The sequence below is a fragment of the Trichomycterus rosablanca genome, chromosome 20 (genome assembly GCF_030014385.1).
Source record: "Trichomycterus rosablanca isolate fTriRos1 chromosome 20, fTriRos1.hap1, whole genome shotgun sequence".
Taxonomy (NCBI): domain Eukaryota; kingdom Metazoa; phylum Chordata; class Actinopteri; order Siluriformes; family Trichomycteridae; genus Trichomycterus; species Trichomycterus rosablanca.
Genome location: NC_086007.1, coordinates 25,168,665 through 25,193,213, shown reverse-complemented (window position 1 = coordinate 25,193,213; position 24,549 = coordinate 25,168,665). Strand labels below are relative to the sequence as shown.

The 24,549-nt window shown below is 43.0% G+C and overlaps 1 protein-coding gene and 1 long non-coding RNA gene across 2 annotated transcripts in view; one reads left to right on the top strand and one right to left on the bottom strand.

Moving 5' to 3' along the window:
- Nucleotides 1-15,147, bottom strand: part of oafa (OAF homolog a (Drosophila)) — a 24,215-nt gene extending 9,068 nt beyond the window's left edge. The window contains exon 1 of the mRNA XM_063017185.1: nucleotides 14,524-15,147. Within this exon, the coding sequence (XP_062873255.1) occupies nucleotides 14,524-14,754 (231 nt within the window). The 5' untranslated portion in view covers nucleotides 14,755-15,147. The remainder of the gene's footprint in view (nucleotides 1-14,523) is intronic.
- Nucleotides 8,573-24,549, top strand: LOC134334754 (uncharacterized). Its single transcript, XR_010015522.1, has 3 exons — nucleotides 8,573-8,643; nucleotides 16,271-16,379; nucleotides 24,470-24,549. It is a non-coding gene; the product is annotated as an uncharacterized LOC134334754 (long non-coding RNA).

The following is a 24,549-nucleotide window of genomic DNA, read 5'->3' as shown; positions in this document are numbered from 1 at the left end:
GAGACGATCGCTCATCTATTGCTGCTGTTTGAGTCGGTCATCTTCTAGACCTTCATCAGTGGTCACAGGACGCTGCCCACGGGGCGCTGTTGGCTGGATATTTTTGGTTGGTGGACTATTCTTAGTCCAGAAGTGACAGTGAGGTGTTTAAAAACTCCAGCAGCGCTGCTGTGTCTGATCCACTCATACCAGCACAACACACACTAACACACCACCACCATGTCAGTGTCACTGCAGTGCTGAGAATGATCCACCACCTAAATAATACCTGCTCTGTAGTGGTCCTGTGGGGGTCCTGACCCTTGAAGAACAGCATGAAACAAGGAGGTGGTTGTAATGTTATGGCTGATCAGTGTATATATATATATACAGTATATACTGTTGCTGCAAAGCTTAAAGTAAGTAAGTAAGTAAGTAAATTTTATTTATAAAGCACTCTTAAAACAACTTACGTTGACCAAAGTGCTGTACATCGAATAAGCATACATAACACAACATTATATTAAAAAAGTAAGAACCAAATAAAAATACAGAGTAAGAGACAAAATAAAACAAATACAAATAGACTAAAACATTAAAATTAACACAGCTCCTCACTGTTCAAATGCCAGCTTATAAAGGTATGTTTTTAGGAGTGATTTAAAAACAGCGGCCGAAGGTGCTTGTCGAATATTAAGAGGTAGAGTGTTCCATAGCCTCGGAGCATAAACTGCAAATGCACGATCACCTTTTAGCTTCAAACGAGCCCTAGGAACAGTCAACAAATTCTGAGTGGCTGATCTTAAAGATCGCTGTGCGGTTGCGGGAGAAAGCATACCACTGAGATAAGCCGGGGCTTGACCATTAAGCGCTTTAAAAACAAATAAAAGCACTTTAAAATGAATCCTGTGCTGAACAGGCAGCCAATGTAGTGAGGCAAGGACTGGTGTAATATGGTTTCTTTTCTTGGTATTAGTCAGTAACCTTGCTGCTGCATTCTGGACTACCTGCAAGCGCCGCAACAGAGGCTGATTAATCCCAATATACAGAGAATTACAGTAGTCAATTCTTGCAGAAATGAATGCATGAATAACTTTTTCCAGGTCAGAATAGCAGAGAAAAGGCTTAATCTTCGCAATATTTCTGAGCTGGAAGAAGCTATTCCTTACCACAGAGTTGATTTGTTTATCAAATCGGAGGTCAGAGTCAAAGATAACACCAAGATTTCTCACAGATGTTTTGACACATGTAGACAAGTGACCAAGGTTATTGGAGACACTATTGATGTGATGAGGACCCCCAAAAACGATAACCTCTGACTTGCTTTCATTCAGCTGAAGAAAATTGTCAGCCATCCACCTCTTTATGTCCTCAAGACAACTGCTAAGAGATGTTAACGAGCCATTGTCATTCGGTCTAATGGGAAGATAAAGCTGTATGTCATCAGCATACAGGTGAAAGCTGACATTGTGCTTCCTAATTATTTGACCCAATGGCAGCATATAGAGAGAAAAAAGGAGGGGCCCTAGTATGGACCCTTGTGGAACACCACAAGAGACATCAGCAGAAGAAGAGAAATAGCTGCTAATATTCACTGAAAAGGTTCTATTCTTAAAATAAGATATGAACCAATTCAGGGCCTCTCCCTGTAACCCCACCCACTTTTCCAGGCGACCAACAAGTATGTCATGGTCAACAGTATCAAAAGCAGAACTAAGGTCCAATAAAATGAGGATGGCACAATTTCCCTCATCAACAGTAAGTAGCAAGTCATTTGTCACCTTCAGAAGAGCAGATTCAGTGCTGTGCATAGACTTAAAGCCAGATTGAAAAATCTCAAAAATACCATCTCTACTCAAAAATGGTAAAAGCTGAGAATATACAACCTTTTCCAGCAATTTAGCCAAGAATGGTAATTTAGAAATCGGCCTATAGTTACTAACCACTGTAGCATCAAGATTATGCTTTTTGAGCAGAGGTGTAACTACAGCATGTTTAAAGCATGCTGGAACAGTACCAGTGGCAAGGGAAGTATTAATGATATCCAGGACAAAAGGTCCTAATATATCAAATGTCTCCCTAACTATCTGTGGGGGCATCACATCAAGTGGGGAGGTTGTTGGCTTTGTTTTCAGCACCAAATCTGTTAATTCGGAGATTGAAACAGCCTCAAACTTTTCAAACATACCTGGGCACGGCGGTGGAAGTGGAGAATCTATACCCAAGTAAGTAATGCCAGACCTAATTGTTTCAGTTTTTTCCACAAAAAAGTTTAAAAACTCTTCACATACTCTAGAAGAAGGAACAGAAAAGAAAAAGCAAAGAATTTCCTTTATATAACTGATTTATAACTGATTTATTACACCTGTTAACAATTGTTGTTGCTTAAACACATACATTCAGTAATCAACAGGGTGTCCCAATCCTTTTGCCCATACAGTGTATCTGGGGTTATTAAATAACAAAAACAATCCGCCCCGCCTCACAACAGACTGGAAAATCACGTAAAGAGGCTTTTGAACTTGAACAGAGAGAAATAAAAACCCGCTCAGCTCACGCCTTTGTTTCCGTCATAAAATAAATAATCCACCCTCAGCAGTTCCCACATTAATAACCAAACAAGGATTTAAATCAAAAGCGCTCCGACAGCTGAACTCTCACTTTCTTTGCTCTCACAGCCTCGTCCGACAGGTAGAACGTAACTTTGTGCCAAACCTCCATGAAGAGATCCGTTCACTTTCTGTTTTGTGCCCTCATAGTACACGACTCTTAACCACTCACCCGTGTCTGCTTGAGGGCTAAACGAAACTACAACTGCTTCTTAGTTTGTGTTTCATTATAACAGAAGTTTGAAAAGCAGGTCAAAACAATGAGGATTAGAACAAAACCTCTTACTCGTTTCCTTAATATGAATTTAATATTTTAACGTCATGTTTTACACACTTTGGTTCCATTCATGACAGGACACGTAGTTACAGGTTACCCATAATTCATCAGTTCAAGTTCAATGTCGAACACGGTCACGGACAATTTAGTATCTTCAGTTCACCTCACAGTGTTTGGACTGTGGGAGGAAACCCACATAGACACGGGGAGAACATGCAAACTCCACAGAGAAAGGACCCAGACTGCTCCACCTGGGAATCAAACCCAGGACCTTCTTGCTGTGATGACAACCACTTCTTTTTACCTGCAGGAGGCAGGTTCACACAGCGATCAGTACCCCGCCACCCCATCCCTGATCGAGGAGGGCTGAGGCTGTATCGCTTCTCTTCACCTACCAGGGCCATGCACTGCCATCTGTAACCAGCGGCTTGACCGGCCTGCAGAGGGCATAATTCCTCAGTGACGAGGAACACTGTTTCGTCCTGGCCGGCTGATAGCTGCAAAATTCTGAGAAATTTTTCATTTATTTACTTTTCATTCATTGTCTGTTTTGGACATGGCACCCTGGACAGGACAAGCAAACACACACACACACACACACACACACACACATCTGGTTAACCTGTAAGCCCTCTTTGGACTGTGGGAGGAAACCCACACAGACACAGGAAGAAAGGGAGAACATGCAAACTCCACAGAAAGGACCCGGACTGCTGCACCTGGGAATCAAACCCAGGACCTTCTTGCTGTGAGGCGACAGTGCTACCCCTCGAGCCACCGTGCAGAAATTTGAATGCTATGCTAAGACAGTTATTAAGACAAACTCCCAGCACATCGTTAAAACCAGTAACGATGCCAAGTGGACCCAGTACAGTCCAGATCATGAGAAGTCTCTGTACTTACAAAGCGTAAACACCTTCAGTCGATCGAAAGTCGTTTTTCCACCCACACGGAGAAGTGTGTGACCGAACTGGAGCGGTGAGCCAAAGTCTAAAGCAAACAAGCTCTGAGGAGAGCAAACAGAACGTTACGGGGATTAAAACCCTAAAGGTTGAGGCGGCAGCGCAAAACCCAAAGAGAAATGAAGAAGAAACCTGCCCTGTCCGACGTTTCACTCCCGGCACCGGGGGCGATTATGAGTCAGTGCACCGGCGCGGAGGTATTTGCACAGGTCCGGTGAAAAGGCGCAGGTGCACGCCGGCGTTTTTACCTCCCGTTGTAAAAGACTAGCGATCCGAGTCAATAGAGCGAAGGAGGAGGAAGCTAAGCTGGCGAGAAATGCTTTAGTTCAAGCTAATTACAGCGGGATTGTAAAGGTCTTCGCACCTGGGACGCCAGACTTCCAGGGAACATGTTAAACCATAATCCTCGTCTGAAAGCAACACACACACACACACACACACACACACACACAAAACCCACAAAGCTCACACACACACACAAAATCCACAAAGATAAAGCTGAAAAGCTAATGACAAAGCTAACACAGACTCGCTGCTTTTCGGTTGCACTTCTGGGGGCTACGGCAACGGCACTGCTATATCTGCTGCTTTAAAAAAGGAAAATTAAAGAACAATTTTTCTCACAATGTAGTCATATCCAGTTCCCCATTGGGATCTTCCTCTGCTGCTGCAGACCCCCAGCCCCTCTGACAAGTGAGACCACTTCTTTTCACCTGTCAATTCTCTCAGAGCACTGAGAGTGCTCTCCATTATAAACAGCAGAGGGCGCTGTTGCAGCAGTAACAAGTTCTCCCTCCGATCGTGCCTCCCAATCGTGTCTGTTTGGGCGCCCCGCTGGCCCGTAGCATTGCTGAGATTTAATATCAATTCTAAGCGGTGATCGGCTGGCGCATCTGCTGACCGAACGCCCCAGATTTGATCCTCTGTAAAATTAATGCAGGGTCCTGAAAGCAGCAGGAACAACAGTTATACTGTGAGCAATAAGCAATAAACTGCTCCGCAATGTACATCATCTACACTGCCACGCATTTTTGTATGTTCTCCCTATTTTCACATGTTCTCCACTATTTTTCCTGGTCAAAACAGGACTGATACTGTTAATCTGGTGGTACTAAAGTGACACTAATTTAATGGGGTGGTATGGAACTAAGTAAAGTTTATTGCAAAACCCCAGTTACTCCCCCAATCAGCTGACCAATGACAGCTGAAAGACTGAGGCTCTTTCAAACTACACTAGCACACCAGCGTTCGAATCTCAGCTCTGCTACCGGTCGGCTGGTGCACCCCCTAGCGGGCACAATTATTGGTGCCTACAGCAGAAAAATAGGTCACTAAAGTCTACTGGGTGGAAAAAAACAGATTAAAAAAGTGGGCGGGGTCTTCAAGGCTGTTTAAGGGCCCTGGTTAGTCGCCTGTCTGTACAGAAGTGGAGGAACGTAGGGATCAATGCGTGATTCTTGCATAGTATGGGCGAATAAGAAAGAGCTTTCGGAGAAAGCGTGTGTCAGGTGAATATACCCTCCTTTGATGCAATCAAAATCTCAAGCAGTGGAAGACTAATTGGCTATGACTAAAATTGTGAGAAAAAAGGGAGAAAATGTGTAAATAAAATAGAAAAAATGCCCTACAGGCTAAGACGTTCATTAAAAATGTGGCAATAGCTGTACCAAGTTATTGCCCAAGATTCCCAGTGGCACTTTCACGCCATCGTTCCTGAGAATTGGGGCCGCAGCTACACCCCGTCTTTCTCATGTGACTCACACACAGCCGTGTTGCCCAAATCCGTGTTCACACACCTGGATGGCACCTGAAGACGTGGCACTCGCTGCCAGGAAAAGGTGACACCAGGATGTCAGACACACAGCAAGTTCCTGCAAGTGACACCAGCGGCAGGTCGGGGGAATTCAGATCCGGACAGAGCTGACGAACCGCCGCGGTAATAAACATGTTTGCGTAAGGGTTAGCGCCCGTTACGCCACGGCCGCGCTTCCTGTTCCCAGGCGAGAGCGGTGTGCTGGCGGGCTGCCCACAGATACGCAAACGCACGGGCATTCGCAGATAGAAATCTGGTCAACAATGGAACAATGGCGATGCCGAGCGGTGCCGCGTTCCTGCAGCGGTCTGAGGTTAGCGCAGGTACACGCCTATTCACGAGGAACTGGATGATAAGGCTAATTGCTACATTTCATAACAAAGCTCTGATTGAGCGGCGCATTCACGTAATCATCCGGTGTGTTGACTTCATCTGAACGTTCACGGCTTATCAGAACACCTGGAGGTTCAAAAGCAGACAAAAGTATTGGGACACCCTCGATTATTGAATTCATTATTGAAATCAGTGCCCGGCCATTCAAATTCATTAGTTTTTGAAATGGGACATCAAACAAACGCATGGTCAGGTGTCCAAATACTTTTGGCCACATAGTGTATATAAACAAGCACATGTACAAACGTCGCCAGGGTTCGATGTAGCACCGGCGTGTTAGTAAAGCTACTTATTTTAAAGTAAAGCTGCTTATTTAGACAAAAGCAACTAATAATACAAACTGATGAACGTCCAGCTACCACAATCTTCACTCCTTGTGGGGGGGGTAAGGTAGGTGGCTGTTCGCATAGTTTTGAAGCGTGCCTGTGGGGATTTGGACAAATTTTTTATGCATTTATCACCTTTTCTAGCAATTTAGTCAGCCAATCCGCTGCTAGGGACCCCACTTGCGTCCAAGTAGGGTGTATATTTACCCGACACACTCCACCAATCCCTTCTTATACACACATACTTCGGTGGAGCAGACTGGAGGCCAATTTTGTCCAAATGTGCCTGCTAGAGGGCGCCCAGCCGACCAGTAGCAGAGCCGAGATTCTAACCCGGGAGCTCAGAATTAAATTTGGACCCATATAGGGCTGCAAAAGGGCATTTCTGAGGTCAGGCAGTGATGTTGGAAGACGAAGGCCTTGCTTACTATTAATGTTTTGATTCATCCCAAAGGTGTTTACTACAGGCGGAAGGTAAAAAACTACATGTGACTCTTTAGCACTCGGGCCAAGTTGACAGGAGATCCAGATGTGGTTTTGGTACAGTAAGAAGAGACGAGTCACTGCCAGATGGTATCCCAATCGGGAGGAGCAGAAAAAGCCAAATTCTGCACTGAGTGAATCAATTCACATTCATCATCACTTACTGTGTGGGCTGTTTTTTAACAAGCGCCTTTCCTTTGAAGACGACCTGGATATTAGAGAGCCCGAGGGTGCAGAGGGAGCAGGATGGGTAACACGATACACCCAGAGAGAGATGAAAGACTGATTTAAGAAAGTTCTAGCGTGAGCTTTCACACTTACATCTCTGTAGCACGTTCTCGTGACGCCGTCTGATTGCTCCCTTACCCAGACACCCCTTTGTGTTTGGATCGCAAGTACGTCTCACCCACAAGTGTTTAACAGGAACGAGGGAGTGTATTTACACGCCGAATAATGACCAGTGGACATTTTTTGGCCTCATTTCCCAGTCTCCCAGAGCAGAGGTCTTCTTCTCTAAATTTATGCTTAACTGTATTAATCCACTGTATTAATGATTGTGCATATGTCAGTGTTTGAGGTAACACACGTGCATCACAGCTCAACATCATAACAGCACCGGCGTGTTAGTAAAGCCGCATTGAATTAAAGGGTATATACCAAAATCATAAGAAAGTGGATATGCGCTTGTGTTTAACCTGGCTAAAAACGCGTCCCTGTTTAACGTGGCTAAAAACGCACCCCTGTTTTATGTGCCTAGAAACACGACCCTGTTTAACACACCTAAAAACGTGTCCTTGTTTAAACACGTCCCTATGTAACACACCTAAAAATGCGTCCCTGTTTAACATGCCTAAAAACGCATCCTTCTTTAACACGTCTAAAAAACGCATCCCTCTTTAACATGCCTAAAAACGCGACCCTGTTTAACGTGCCTGAAAACATGTCCCTGTTTAACATTCCTAAAAACGCAACCCTGTTTAACGTGCATAAAAACGCACCCCTGTTTAACGTGGCTGAAAACACATCACTCTAACATGCCTGAAAACACGTCTCTCTTTAACATGCCTAAAAACGCACCACTGTTTAACGTGCATAAAAACGCGTCCTTGTTTAACGTGCCTGAAAACATGTCCCTGTTTAACGTTCTTATAACACAAGTGCAGCATATATTTATTTGAATCCAGTTGAAAATAAAACTTCCATCTAAGGTAAGTGTAACAAAACTAAGTGAAAAGTGGAAGCAACATGCTGGAGTTTTGTGTCGGACGTACACGGCTGTTCTGTGGTTAATCAATAAACATTAGAACTTCATCCAACTGGACAAAGTCCTGAAGTGATTAGAACTGAATCAGGGGGTTTTCATTTTAAACAGGACAAAAGATCCTGTCACAGTTCAGGTTCTGAACGACAGAAAAATAAAAAATTTTGTCACATGACATCTATAAAAATCAAGTGTGTGATTCTAAATAAAAGTCAGGAGGTAAAAATCACAAGATCCGCTGGAACTAAATTCAGCGGCAGCAGCGGCAGCACCAGTCGAGCCCGGCGACCTCGGGTCTGTGCTGCTACGTTAATACACGCGGCGCTGACTGGTGCATGAAAGTCTATCTGTTGGCGATGCCGTAAAATTACTCGGCGAGCAATAAATCGGAGCCGGCAGCTGGAAGTCGTGCTTAATTCAAGTTTCCATAAATCCTCGTAGACGACACAGATGAGAAACACATGTGAGGTGAAAGGAGACGAACCTCCGCGTGGAACCCATCAAACCAGCAAAAGCAAAGAGGAGCCGTGTGAGAAAAACGTGAGTCAGACATTACAAAGCCAAGATCAGACTCAGGATCAGATTCGAGATCAGACTCGGGATCACTCAGGTTCAGACTCAGGTTCAGACTCAGGTTCAGACTCAGGTTAAGACTCAGGTTAAGACTCAGGTTCAGACTCACGATCAGACTCACGATCAGACTCAGGTTCAAACTCAGGTTCAGACTCAGGTTCAGACTCAGGTTCAGACTCACAATTAGACTCAGATTCAGACTTAAGACTCAGGAACAGACACAGGTTGAGGCTCAGGTTCAGACTCAGGTTTAGACCCACAGGACTCACAATCAGACTCAGGATCAGACTGAGGTTCAGACTTAAGACTCAGGAACAGACACAGGTTGAGGCTCAGGTTCAGACTCAGGTTAAGACCCACAGGACTCACAATCAGGCTCAGGATCAGACTCAAGTTCAGACTCGGGTTTAGACTCACTATCAGACTCAGGTTTAGACTGACGATAAGACTCAGAATCAGGTTCAGACTCAGGTTTAGACTCAGGTTCAGGCTAAAGATCAGACTCAGAATCAGGCTCAGGATCAGACTCAAGTTTAGACTCAGGTTTAGACTCAAAATCAGGCTCATGTTTAGACTCACAATCAGACTCAGGTTCAGACAGCCTCAGAAATCAAATTTAGGTCAAGACTTAGAATCAGGCTCAGATTCAGACTCAAGTTTTGACTCAGAATTACACTTAGGTTCAGACTCAGGTTCAGACTCAGGTTCAGACTCAGTCCTTGTCAAACCTAAAAGAGATTCATTCAAAATACCTTGTCTGGTCTCATACGAAACACTGTGTGACAAACACAATGTGTGCTACGTTATTTATTTATTTAGATGTTTTACACCGTGCCTCACACAATGGTTATATTCACGGCCGGAAGGGTAGGTCATTTTATTAGTCTGTAGCCTTTGTCGTGTGTTGTTTATTTAGATCCATTCTTTTAGACCAATTTTAAGAAATAGAGGATTGTTTCTATATTGTCTTGGTTAAAACTTTTTCTCACAGTCTCAGGTATTGCTACAGATTGTCGTTCCTGTAAGTTCATGTGCTCAGAGTCAGATTCTGTTGTAAATGCAACATCAGCTCACCTCAGCAGTCAGAGCTTTCCGGACTCACAAAGAAAAAGAAAGTGAGATTTTGATCTGAAATGTTCTCAGCTGACTGGTCACACCAGCACTGATTCAGCAGCTGGTAAGTGGATCAGGCTGCGTTCAAAAGCTACCGATTCTAAAAACCAAAGCGAATCTTTGCACGCTGGCAAAATGAAGCTGGTGTAATGCCCACTTGACTGGTTTAAATCAGGGGTTACAGTGCTGGGAAAGCTCGAATGAGAGTCAGTGAATGGAGGTATGAAAAAATGAGGTTTGGGAAAAAAAACACGACTGAAATCCTGACTGACTGCCCAAATGTTTACCCATCATCTTCTCTCCACCTTGATGAATCCTCACACCCATTTCCTCCTCAGCTCTTCACATTTACTTTTTTTTTTTCTAAATAAATAAATAAAAAGACGGAGCCACCCTGAACTCCAGCTCAACATTCCCAGAGTTCCCCTCCCTTCCTTTAAAGTCTCACAATCACTCCTCATTCACTACAGTTAAAGGTGTGGCCTGCACTCGTAAAAAACAAACCACATTTATGAGCTGAATCACATCCAGAATGGTTATATAGAAGGGAAAGTGAAATACTAACCACTGGAAGAACCACTGGAAAACCCAGGTCAGGGCTGGTCATCTTTCATCAAGAATTACACTTCAAATCTTAGGTTCACCTTCATTTTTTATCTCAAGGGAAGTAGGTGACCACAAATGCTGGGTATCTGAATATTGAGGATTTGTTTTCTTCCACACTGGATGTGGTTCATTCTATTATTATATAAAGGGCCAGTTAAACGACCAAGCTCAAGACCAGAGAAGGACAACTCCAGTCCTCTGTTGCTAAGTGACCACTGCCCTTAACCCACTGCCCACTACTACAGGCCACAGAAACATACAAGTGTCCCATGCAGGTTTTCCAATCCACACATGGGACAGTGTTAGCTCAGCAGTTAAGGTATTGAACTAGTAATCAGAAGAGTGCCGGTTCAAGCCCCACCACCGCCAAGTTGCCACAGTTGGGCCCCTGAGCGAGGCCCTTGACCCTCAATTGCTCAAACTGTATTGAGTCGTAATTGTAAGTAATTGTAAAAGCATCTACTAAATGCCACAAAAGTAAATGAATAGACTTAAGCTCAGACTGACAATCAGACTCAGGTTTAAACTCACGATCAGACTCTCGATCAGACTCACGATCAGACTAACAATCAGACTCAGGTTTAGACTCACAATCAAACTCAGGTTTAGACTCAAGATCAGACTCAAATTCAGACTCACAATCAAACTCAGGTTTAGACTCAGGTTTAGACTCAAATTTTAAACTTAAGATCAGACTCACGATCAGACTCACAATCAAACTCAGGTTTAGACTCTGATTTAAACTTAAGATCATACTCACGATCAGGTGAAGTGCTATAGAAATAAATTTGACTTGACTGCCTAAAAAAGAAACTTCCCCAATGTTTACCAGGTTTGCATTCGGATCCACCTTAAATCTACCGTCACTGACAACTGCACTGGGTTCTGAAAGACATTTAAATCAGGCATGACAGAGGCTGGTAGAAACTAACAGCTGCAGCATGCTGGACTCCCAGGAGGACACTTAGTGACCAAACCTTGGGTAACCGGACTTTAAAATGAATTACATTAATCATTAAAAAATAGAACTGCTGCATGTCTGTACCTGACCTAATCGATTTCATTCAGCCAGTACATTCCCACTGGATAAAAAAACAAATCCAGAGGTAACGGTTGCTACACCTTCTCTAAGATTTCACTCAGGTCCGACTGAAATCTAACACCGCTGTGACAACTGAGCAGTGTTTTCAGGGCTCGGTTAAATCAAGCGTGGCGAAGGCTGGTAAAAAGTAAAGTCTGCAGGAAGGTACAAGCACGGAAAGAGAGAATGTGACCACAATCCTTACACTGTCAGTCGCTAAGCTAAAAAGTTACAATAATTAAAAATAATGCATTCACCACATGACCAGACGTCACCTCAGTCTGTCAATTCTCAGTGAAATTACCAAAACCAAGGTTTAAAATCCTAAACTGGGATTACACTCGGGTCAATCTGAAATCCAACACCAGTAAGACAGGAGAAGATCTCTAGAAGATGAGATGGTGACCACAATCATTAAGTAGCCAGCCATCCAAGTGAAGAATGTAAAGACTGTTTCTCAATTCTGATTTTCCAATGAACTGACCACAATTTAGGCCAGCGCTTACCAATCTTAGTTTGAGAACCCAGTGCAGATAATAATGCACCTACTGCTAAACCATATAACAAGCCATGCCAGACTGGTATACACTAAAGTTGGCATTAAGACCTTTCAGATATTCAGCCAAATAGGGAAAGCTTTTTTGGTCATTTGACGAGTTGCCTACTTTACCTGTGATTTACAAGCAGAATGGACAAGACCCAGGTCAGGGGTCGTCAACCCCTATCCAGGATTAGCCTACAGTTGGGTCCATCAGGCATAAATGAGGCATGTCGTGGAGACTAAAATAAGTCAGGCATGATGGAAGACATGACAGAATCAACGTCAGGCAAGCTGGGCCAATGGACACCAACTCCCTTTTAGGATTAAATATCTGACCACTGAGAAAACCACACTGCAGAGAGGTACGTTAACCAGGCAGGGATGAGCTGGCAGAACTGGTGGCCACTAGCTTGGTAGAATTCACTCATCCAGGTAAAATTACAAAACAATATTTATTCAAACCCACTGAAAGGCACTCTGGTGGCATAACAGTCCTCAATACTGCTGAAATCTGGGTTCGAGTCTATACAGACACGACTGGCTGTGTCTGAGTGGGATAGCCGGTCAGCCTGTTCAGGGCATTCCTGCCTTGCGTCCAGTGTTTCCCCATAAAACCGAACCCTGACATGGATAAAGCTGTTGATAAAGATGGAATGAAATTGAAAAAATGATCCATTGGGGAAAAGTATAAGCACTGGACAGTTGGTGACCACTTGGTCTAATTATTTAGCTACCGAAAGAGCAAACTGTTTGTGTGGCAAACTGTACATTCAATTAAGTGACTTCATTCCCAGTTTGTGAATGCATGGCTTAAGGAAGGTGGACGATGGTTCCATATTACTAAAACTAAGGTGCACTATGGTGCATGCCACTGAAGGTCGGTCAGCTAGATTCTGGTGTTCATGACATGTCTAGAAATAGTAAGACAAGTTGATTTGATGACCACTCATCAACTAGGCTTTAGTGGTTTCACTGCTGAATGGCTCTTCTAAACAAACAGAATCCAAAGGTTAGTTTAACCGTGAATCTACGAAACAGGTCAGCAAAAAAACAACAGTTAAAGGTCTTCGTGAAACAAACATCGGTTAATTTTAGCATTTCATCCCAGAGGTCAACAAGCTACGTAGCCTACAAATGAAGACATCTGCTGCACGAGTGCGCTCAATTTTCACAGTCACTGCAACGACCAACTAAATATATAACGTCCCCAGAATAAAACAGCGAGACTTAAATACGTCTTTATGTATCCAGCTGTTAGACATGTTGCAGCTGCAGTTATGCAACCGTCCCAATTATAAATATGACAACCAGTTAATGCAAAAGTTGGAAGGCAAATGCAGGATATCAAGCTCCACTCTGAAAGAAAGGGGTAAAACTAAAATGTATTCTATATTACGATATCCCACCACACCTGACATCGAGTTTGAATCTCGGCAGTGCTATCGGCCCACCAGGAGTCTACACAGACGATTGGCTGTGCCCAACTAGGGTGCAGCAAAAGCCTTGAGATGGATTGCCACCCTGTCCAGGATGTTCCTGCCTTGCGCCCAGAGTTTCCCAGAGTACCCGGACCTGTCGCAATCCTGGCAGGTATAACACAGTAGATAAAAATGAAAATGAAATGAAATAAGATTTTGAGGTGTGATGGTGAGAAGGTGAGCAGACAGATGACCTTCACCCAACCTAGTCATTTCCAATACACACCATGCCCCCCGAGAGATTATTTTAGACTTCTAGTACAAAAAAAAGGAAAAACTAAATAATATTAGGCTTATTTAAAGACTCAAATATGTTAAAATGAAAATAAAAAGTGAGATTTTAACAAATATTAAAAATCCATACTTCAATACTGCTGAGATCTGGGTTCGAACCTACACAGACACGACTGGCTATGTCTGATGGTGATGACCGAAGCCCTGCAATGGACTGTCGCCCTGTCCAGGGTAGTCCTGCCTAGTGTACAGCGTTTCCCCATAAAATCGAACCCTGACCTGGATAAAACGATTAAAAATGATCTATTGGGTCCAGAAAAGTATAAGCGCTGCACAGTTGGTGACCACTTCATTTGAGAAGGGGTATTTACGTTGTGTGAGGCAACCTGTACATTCCAGTAAGTGACTTCATTCCCAGTTTGTGAATGCATGGAATGCATGGTCTGTGGAAAGTGGGCGATGGTCCCATACTACTAAAACTATGGTGCACTAAGGTGCACGGCACTGATGGTCAGTCAACCAGATGCTGGTGTCTAGAAATAGTAAGATTTTAGACTTCTAAAGTACAAGAAACGTTTAAAAAAAATGAAATTAGGCTTATTTAAAGACCAAGTGAAGTGTAAGTGAAAGTGAGTGAAGGTAAACTTTTCACTTCAGTTGAAGCTGATGTGATGACCAACAGGGTTCTCCCCAACATATATGGAACGTTTGAGATGGTAAAGAACCTCTCACTGGATAAGTTCTGCTGGATGTGGGAAGGAATAATCTGAGCATTTTTAAGGTTTTCCTCTCACCTGCTTGAAATCAGCCACAAAAGTGATGAGTGTCCCGTCGGCCTGTCGGTACTCCAGTGTGATGGAGTCTTTCTCACTGTCCGCCTCCAGCAGCTCATCTGCGATCTGTCCATCCAGGAGCCGAACCCGGACTCTGAGCTCAGAGCAAAAGCCCGAACACATCAACAGAGTCCAGAGGACCAAACCGACTCCGACTCCGACTGATCCCGGTCGCACCGACTGCGCCGACATCCCAGATCCGACTGAATGGAAATGCGCACTCAGGAGCGGACGCGCACCGAACCGAGCCAAGTTCGCAAACAGATCTCACCGTGTCCGCGTTCCTACTCCATCCTTCCATGTCCTACAGAAGTCCCATAAAGTCCACAGGGCAAAATCTTCACGATGAGAGGAACAAATCGATCCTAAAGCAGGACGACGCTCAGAACCCAGTGAATGAGTGAATGAACCGTGATTCGGGACGTGGCCGCAGTTCGTTCTGAACACACATGGAAACTGTGCGGTGACCGACGGTCGGACGCGTTAACAGCACTCCACGTTTCCTTCACTCGTAGCTACTATTTTTACCCCCTCACTGGTTGTAACTGGAGTGAATGAAGTGTTTACTGGGCGCTGGGAAAAACCGTCACTTCATCCATGAAGCCAAAGTGCAACTCAGCGCTCAGTGGCCTCAAACTTTCAGAGCCAAAAAAAACTCTTAAAGGAGCCGCGTCCATAAAACCCGAGCAGCTACCACACAGCGAGGGCACCACCTCCTCACCACTCCTCACCACTCCTCACCCCTCCTCACCACCTCCTCACCACCTCCTCACATCACTCATTCATTCATTCATCATTTACCGCCCTTCATACCAGCACTTAGAAAGAAAGATTCTCAATAGTTATTATTGTTCCATAAGTTACTTGGCACTTATGGAACAACTCAAAAGCCATACATAAACCATTTCTTAAAAACTGACTTGCAATTAGTGTTCGTATTTATTTATTAGGATTATATTTGTACACACTTTGGTTACATTCATTTTTCCAAATGCCATCAAACTCATTAATAACTAAAACTGAACTGTTGTTTACTGTTGTTGTTTACATGGCACACTGCACTTTATACGTGCTGTATAATACTGTAACTGCATCATACCTTACTTTACTATTTATCTTATGCTATTTTTATATTTTCTGTACATATGCAAATTCTGCTGAACTTGTAAGTTTGTACATTGTCTACATATAGTTTTGTCTGTATATTGTATTGTTTGTAAATTGTAGAGAGCTAACAACAGCCGGAAACAAATTCCTTGTGTGTGTCAACATACTTGCCGAAGGTAGTTACTCTTTACACAAGATTCATCAGTTCAAGTTCTTAATGTCAAACACAATCATGGACAATTCTGTATCTTCAATTCACCTCACTAGCATGTTTTTGGACTGTGGGAGGAAACCCACGCAGACACGGGGAGAACATGCAAACTCCACACAGAAAGGACCCGGACCGCTCCATCTGGGACCTTCTTGCTGTGAGGTGACGGTGCTACTCACAGAGCCATAACACAATGGAATGTAGCAAATGTCACATTTAGCTTAGCCGAAAATGATATATTGTGTACTTCATATTGGTCTGTAAGGAGAAGTTCAATATTTTATCCTGTTCGGGCAATTTAAGCCTTTTCAGAACAAAATCTGTATATGTATAAATACCAGGTTGCATTTCCCTTCATTTCTTCAATTTACCAGTTTCCATATTCCACAGAGGGCAGCATCGCGCACAAAGAGCCACGCTATACACTCCAAAAATCATCCACCACTAGTGCATGTGCCTCGACCAGACAGCAGAGGACTGAGATCTGGTGCAATTGCAGGTAAAATACCAGGTTGGTTCATGGAAACAAAAGCTGATACACTGCTAGGTGAGAGGAATGCTAAGATGGGAGTTTTAAACTTTGGCTATATCAAGTTTTTGGGCATCTAACTTCAGCTGTGTTTGTGAGTCTAGATTTTAAATGAGACTAGAGTTAGTAGTCACAAATTCCCACAGACACACTCTAAATGTTTCTGTAAAGCCAACCGACATGTGTTCAGACTATTAAAGCTTAAAACAGGTGGGAAAATGCTGCAATTCCATGGAAATGCTTGTGGTTTTGGCCTAAGGTGACCAAGAAGCTCATGATCAGATGTCCACATACTTTAAGCGATATAACACCCAATACCCAACGGTCCAAAATGAACTCTTGTTTATTGAGTATTATGTCTTTATGATCTCTAATACGTTAAATTAAATGATCATCCATGCTGTGTTTTTTATTACAAGCCAGAGGGAACGTCTGACAACACCGGGTAAAGAGGAAGTGCCACACACAAAGAGCAACATCTGGAAATGTTTACGGTGATGAAATTGGCAAATTACGACTGAATGAGAGGATGTACCTCTGCACTCATCCTCCCAGGTGATGAGCGTCTCGCTGGGTGGCCCAGGTAGGATAGTATGATGGGCCACCGTGGAGGAACCATTTAAATAGTTGGAGTGTGTAGAGCAAACACTCACACTCCCAGTGTCAGCAAGCGGTGTCAAGTAGCCCAGGTCATTGTAGGTGATAAATTAGGGGAGGGGGTCAGGTAAACGTTGCTCTTTTTATGAGGTGTGAGGCTCAAATATTCTCACCAACCCACTTTTGTTTATAGTGAATATACCTCCAGTGCATGTGTTCACACGTCACGTCTTTGTATTTAGCTTTGTACTTAGAAACACATACAGCAACAAACCAGTATGTACTTTTCAGTGTGTTATTTTCATGTTTTACCTCTGCTTTATCCTGATCAGGGTTGCAGGGGGTTCCAATTCCCTGGAACACTGGGGATTCGAACCCTGGATCCCAACGGTAGTGTGTTAGCATAACATATTGAGTGCTCCATAAGCAAAAACATGATTGAGAAAAACATTTCATCACTATATTAAAAATAACATAAAATAAGTTTATATTAATGTAGCAAAGAAGTAGGGACCTCTGCTGGCTGATTGATGGGGAGGTTTAATGCTGAACAGGGTGTGGCTCTCCGTGCACAAGGCTGATCGCACATGAACTCGCCTCACGCAGGTGAAAAGATGCAGTCGGCTAATGCTCACATGTCGGAGGGGACGTGTGTCAGTTCGCTCTCCTCAATCGGGGCGGAGGTCAGAACCAGTAAAGAGGAAGCATAATGCAGTTGGGTAAAAATCTGACGTGCTAAAAATCGGTAGAAATGCATAAAAAAGAAAAAAAAAAATATCTGGATGTTTTAACAAGACAACCTAAAACATGAACCCAAAGGGACTTTCTACTGATTAATATGGACGACTGCATGAACTTTCAGTACTGTTTTCAACCGGAGTCGGATGATGTACTTTGTACTGTTTTGTACAGATGAACTTGTGACCTGAAGTTACACAGAAATGATTCCAAGTGAAACTGATTTCTGAAAGCTGTACAGAGCAGGACTACCATGACTAACAGTACCTGTCCTGTACAGGTGTATGTAAACTTCTGACTCTATTTAGTTTGACTACTTGACTATTTGGAGTGTATACGCTAGCCAGTTTCTGTAAAATCCAGCTGTGTTTCCCTCGGCTTAGGTTAGATACAGTGTATTATACAAGTTCATGATTAACTAAGCACTCAGGTAATGTGATCCTCTGACCACACACACACACACACACACACACACACACACACAAAAGCATACAAGGGAATACACACACACACATGAATACAAATACACTAAGAGAGACATAACAGTATACAAAGAAATACACACACAAACACACACTCATTTAATTTTTATCATGTGCTATTATTCTGGTCAGGGTCACAAAGTCTCCTCAGACATCACCAATCACGTCTGTCTAAAGTAGACGGCCGGCCAACTGATTCGAACCCGAGTTTCCGAGAGCACACAGAACTATACATGCACATCCAATAAATACATGTACACACACACACAAACACACACACTTAAAGAACACCGCTTGCTGCCAGCAATCTTTCTCCCCCACAAAAGCAGAAACCATTAAACCCTCCCACTGTAATAAAAGCTGGGTTACTGGTCTGCGGTGGAGAAACTAAAGTGTCTGTCTGACACCTGCTGAACACCGCCTCAACCGAATCAACAGCGCTCTTAGTGCACGCTTCATTCCTGTGCTTGGTGGCATGATGGGTAGCACTGTTGTGTCACAGCAAAAAGGTCCTGGGTTCAATTCCCAAGCAAAGCGGTTCAGGTCCTTTTTGTGTGGAGTTTGCATGTTCTCCCTGTGTCTGCATGGGTTTCCTCCCACAGTACAAAGACGTGCAGTCAGGTTAATCGGAGATACTAAAGTCCCCTTAGGTGTGTGTGAATGTGTGTTTGTGCTGTGATAGACTGGCAACCTGTCTAAGGTGTTTTCCACGTTTCGCCCCTTAAATCGGACCCACTGCGACCCTGAAAGGATAAATCGGTGGTAAAACAGTGAACAAATAAATGAAGGTGGTCAACTAAGTACCCAAGTACATAAGGGGTATGTAGATATTATTTATCAATCAAGTGTTTTAACCAGATCTCGATTGTTTGACATGATTAATTTCTAGCAGTTGAAAAATAAAAGGCACATTAAAATGGATTTTAAACACGATGGATCTTCAAAAAGTTTCCACACTTTTATATTTGGGTTATAATCGTTGAGGGTGGGAGGAGTCACAATCGGTCGTGTCTGAGAGACTGAGAGACTGAGAGACGCTTATAGTCCGGATTTACCACTATCTGATTTCCACCTTTTTGGATGCTCAAAGAAGCTTTAAGGGAAAGAAGTCTTTCATGTGATGATGATGTGAAAGCAGTGCTGCATCAGTGGCTACACGCTCAACCAAATACATTTTTTGCTGATGGCATTAAAAAGGTGGTACGACTCTGGAAAAATGCATTGAAAGGTGACGATGTAGAAAAGTGAAGTCATTTGTTTTCTAATAAATAAAATTCCTAATAAATAGAGTTTAAAGAGTGCAGAAACTTTTTGAAGAACCCTCGTAGATAGACATGGCATAAGCAAATGGAAACCCCTCCTAATTAGAGTAATAATAGAGTTCTGATGTTTAAGCTACACCCATTGCTATCAGGTGTATAAAAATAAATGACATACATAGAGTACATGCTTTTAACTTAATGGCAAAGCAAGATCTCAAACTCTGAACTCGAAGCCATGAACTCGACCCTACTGAACAACTCTGAGGTAATTTGGAAGGCAAATTGCAAGTAAGTTTAAAAAAAATGATTTATGTGTTACTTTTGAGTTGTTCAATAACTGTCAAGTCATAATAACTGGATTGACTGGTGCAATTGCCAGTAAAATACCAAGTTGGTTTATGTAAAGAAAAGCTGATATATTGATAGGTGAGGGAACGGGTGTTTAATTTTTCATCATTTAGCAGACGCCTTTATCTAAAGAACTGCAAGCAGTTGAGGGTTAAGGGCCTTGCTCAAGAGCCAACAGTAGCAAGCTGGCAGTGACCTTCTGATTACTAGTCCTGTACTTTAACCTCTGAGCTACCCCTGCCCCATTTTGAACATGAACACAATTAAAACTTTAGCTAGATCACGTTTTGGACATGTCACTTCTTGGTGCCACTTCAGCTCTGTGTTTGTACCCAGGTTCTATTCTATTGAGAACTGTCAAGTCATCATTTCTGATAAATAACTCTTGAGAACGTTTTTTAGGTGAATGCCCCTCTTCTAAGTGCTGGTGTGAATATATAATAATAGAATAGTAAATCCGTTGAGTGGAACAGGTGCTCCATTCCTTAATTATCTATAACAGTTCTGCTACGGCAAAGCTTTTGTGTTTTTCCCCCCTCTGCTTTCAGGGATTAAGATCTCAGTGTTGTATTCTGGCATAATAAGTGCTTGGGAAGGCTGTGTAAGGGTGACATTTTAATAAAGACTTCTTGACTATTCAGGGATTTGTAAAGCCATTATTACAAGCATTAGCTGTGCTAGCTATGTGGTAACGGCTCTAGCTTACCAATAGGAAGGTTGACACGGTGAATGTTCACTCTGACGAGCAGTCCTTGAACATGGCTCTTGAACCTCTCAGCTTTACGGGTGCTGTATAAAAGCTGATTGTTCTGACCCCAGCGTTATAAACAAGCTGGGAAATGTCCAAAAATGTACAATTGTGTATAAGACAATAGAAGCATTTTTAATTTGCAATTTTTCAGCTTTTTGTTTTAAATCAATCTAGTAATCACAATTTTTCATTGCTCTTGCAACCATTGCTTTTTGTACAGACAAGTGTGAAGCCGCTGACCACATCATTTCATCCACTAGCAGTGGATTCTTACAGAAGGCTTTATGGTCAGTTCTTTTTCAGTCTCACAGATAACTGTATCACGTCTATAGACTCACAGCTGTCTGTGAATCATCTATCTTTTAAAACCAAAAGAACATCCTTTCCTCAGAAACAACCAAAAGTGTCTGTTGGATGCCCAGCCAAGTCAATGGCACAGCCGAGATTCCTAGGAAAGATTTAGAGCTCATGTTCAATGTGAACATTTCAGAAGATGGGAAGAACGTACTCCTTACAGATGGTTCAAACCCAATCCTCGAGGAGCCGTGTACTATATGTTTGTTTCAGGACAGACTGAACTAACAAGACTCTTTGGAGACCTAGAACTCTGATCATGAGTCTGTTTCCCAGAAGTTCCATTTCTATATAATGTGTAACTTCCCATTGACTCATTTTAGCAAGAAATTACGTCAAAATGACCGAAGAACTGACTGGAAAGAGCATCATAATTTCTGTACACTGTAACAGGAAAGCATGGGGGTGAAGTTACTGTAATATTACTCTCAGATACATACTTTATTTACAGAAGTATGTGGACACCTGACCGTGAGCTTGTTGGACATCCTATTCCAAAACCTTGAGCAGTAATATGGAGTTTCCTTTCCGTATTACTTTGTGTCCCTTACAGCTTTTATTCTTAGTTTTCTAAGTTTTTTCTACAAGATTTTGGGGTCTGTTTAAGAAAATAAGCAACTGTAAGATCAGGCATTCTAACTCTTCCCAAAGGTGTTCATTAAGGCTAAGATCAAGGTCATGCCAAAACAAGGCAGGGCCTTCCTCAAACTGTTGCAACAAGGTTGAATAGATAAACTGTAATTTATTGTATATAATTGTTTTCATCCACCTGTTTGGTTAAGGCTGAAGCTCAGTAATTAGAAGGGGCGTCCACATACTTTTACAGTGTGAATATTTCAGAGGAGTGCAATAGTTCAAAAAGTTGGATCAGATCTCGTGCTCTCATAAGTAACGGACAGATCTGTAAATTCTGAGAGGCTGTTCAACCCTGCGGTATCCAGCGTGGCCGGAGGAACGTCATCTCACATCATCCTTCTGTCAAAGCAATTCATTAATACTGGAGCACAGGCCCAAATGGAGGACAGGCGTCTGAGCAATAACAACCTTATCCTTATATAGAGTAAGAAGAAAAGGTTTGTGAACCCTTTGGAATTTTCTTCTCAGAAGATCTGGTTAGTTTCTATCCAGAAACATAGATTACTTAAGTCCAGTCTCTGAGGGTGTCACCTCTACAACCCACTTTATCTTATTAACTGGAACACATGACTTTTAGAGAAGTTGTGCAACAGTTCTTGTGTTTCATTATGTATAGTAAATGGTCAGTAATAGCTAGTGGTCAGAGTTGTGATGGGTCTAGCACCACCCGCACTCCCTTAGAAACACTGACCACGTGGTGGGAATACACCCTGGTCAGGGTTTTAATCTATCTCACACATCTCACCACTTAGCGCATTCTCATGAGAAGCCGGCTGTGTTTCCTATGTGTTGTTTCCTATGGAGTGACGCATGCACTTTTCCAGTGTTCGGCTAGCGATTTTTCTGATTGAACTTTGACCCAGTTTGCAGCTGACCTTTTCAAAGTGCCTCCAATGAGACAAACTGTTTGATATGACACAGTAAAAGCGACTCAGGCCTCGTGAACAAAGCTTAACATGACTTATTGTACTCAAACAACGGCCAGTTTCATTAGTGGAGGAACATATGAGAAGTAATAATGAAGAGAAGTTTGGTGCTCCTGTGTCGTTCTTTTTTACTACATTAAACCCCATTAAGCTTTATTTTTAACGATAGGCATTTTAGACTCTCAGAGAAGCTGATTCAGATTCTCACAATTTCTCAGCACCTCGAGCTGTAACACAAGTTTAAAAGTGAATCAGGCAGGAAAATCCAGATAAACACAGATACACGTGGAGCTTTCAGACTGGATTTGATGGTTATTCCACACACATGCAGATTCGTCTCATATTTGCACTTTGATGATGCTGAGCAAAGCACTGAGGCTTGCAGTTTTGTCACTTCTCATGTGAATGCGCCCTTACTGACCTTCATTTTGAGACAGTTTAGTGCCTGTACACTTTCTGTACCCAAAAAGAAATATAGAAACAAAGATCAAACCCTGGTGCACAGGTCCCATGATGCTGTACGGGACCCACACTACCTGCTGGGCTACAATGAGGCCCCAGTAAAGAGACATAAAGACACAAAAGGTATAATTATTATTAGTGATATTAGTTTAGACTGAATGTTTGTCTAAACTGTCTCTGTATGTTCTGGTCAATGTCTCTTAAGAAAAATGGAGATTTGGATCCAGACTGGGCACTTTAATCGCCTAACAAACTATCTGCCGTCGCCTCAGTCTAGCAGCACATCTGCAGCGCACATGTACAGTACATTACATTCCTCATTACATCCAACCATAGCAAACGCTTTCTAGTCTGCAGACGGGTTCCGACCAAAAGCCACAGAACACAGCGCCGGTTCTCCTGGTGCAATTTTGAAGAAAGAGAAAAAGAGTGAGTGTTTGGATAAATCAAGGATGATTGAAGTTTGCTCGGCTGTTCCTAAGCACACGGGGTTGAAACCATTAGCTTGTTAGCTTTGTGGCGGCCTTTGCTTCTTATTTACCGACCAACATCAGCGAGTGGCTTCCAGATGGAATTGTTCCAACGAAGCCTAGGTTACACTCCGAAGAGTGTGTTTGAAGAGACACTTCTTGAAAGGCTGCTAATTGGACTCATCTGTTACCCAGGGATGGGTGCCCACGTTCTTTCCAGACGGGCTCCTGAATTCTTTCTCTGTGGAATTTCCCATTGTCGGGGAGTAAAAAAAAAAAAGGTATTTTAGATGACAAGAATAAACAAACATGTTCAAGCTTATCCTGGGAAAGCGCCCAGCCCCCCATAAGTAGCACTCATGTCACAACTTATATGCAAGATTAAAGAAGATCTTTGTTTACCCACCACAGGCAGACGTTTAGTGCTTTACTATTCAAGGTCAAATCACTTACAGTGGGTGCTCTGGTTCCAGATTTACAGAACTGTAGTTGGTCCTTCTTTAGCTTGGGAACATGGGAGCATTGACCCGTACAGCATTCAGCAGACGATTTTATTCAGAGCAGAGAGTTAAGGGCCTAGTTTAGGGGCCCAACATTAGGCAGGGGTGAGACTTGGCAACCTTCTGCTTACTAGTCCAGCACTTATATAGTGTGTTGGGTTTGGGACACAGACAGAATTTTGGAGAACACCTATGTAGGCGCATCAATTAGCAGAGGTTGCAATGTGACCAGTGACCAGGAATCCTGTTTCAGCCACTGTCCCGCCCAGATGATGCATAGCCAATCATCTGTCAATGTCTGTGTAGGTGCCCGGCAGGCTGATAGCAGAGTTGAGATTCCAAGTACAGGGACTCAGGTAGGGCAGACTGGCATGATTGGCTATATCTAAGGGGGAAAGGTGGTTGGCCAGAGTGTTCCTGCCCTGTGTGCAGTGTTTCCTAACAGCAACGAGCCTGCTGCAACCCAGACTAGGATAAAAGTATGTCAGTACTACACTACCATTTTTTTAATTTTAAAACACTGTTTTGAAATAGTGATTGGACATATCTAAGAGGGAAGGTGGTTGAAGCCCTGCGATGGATTGGTGTCCTGTCCATGGTGTTCCTGCCTCACG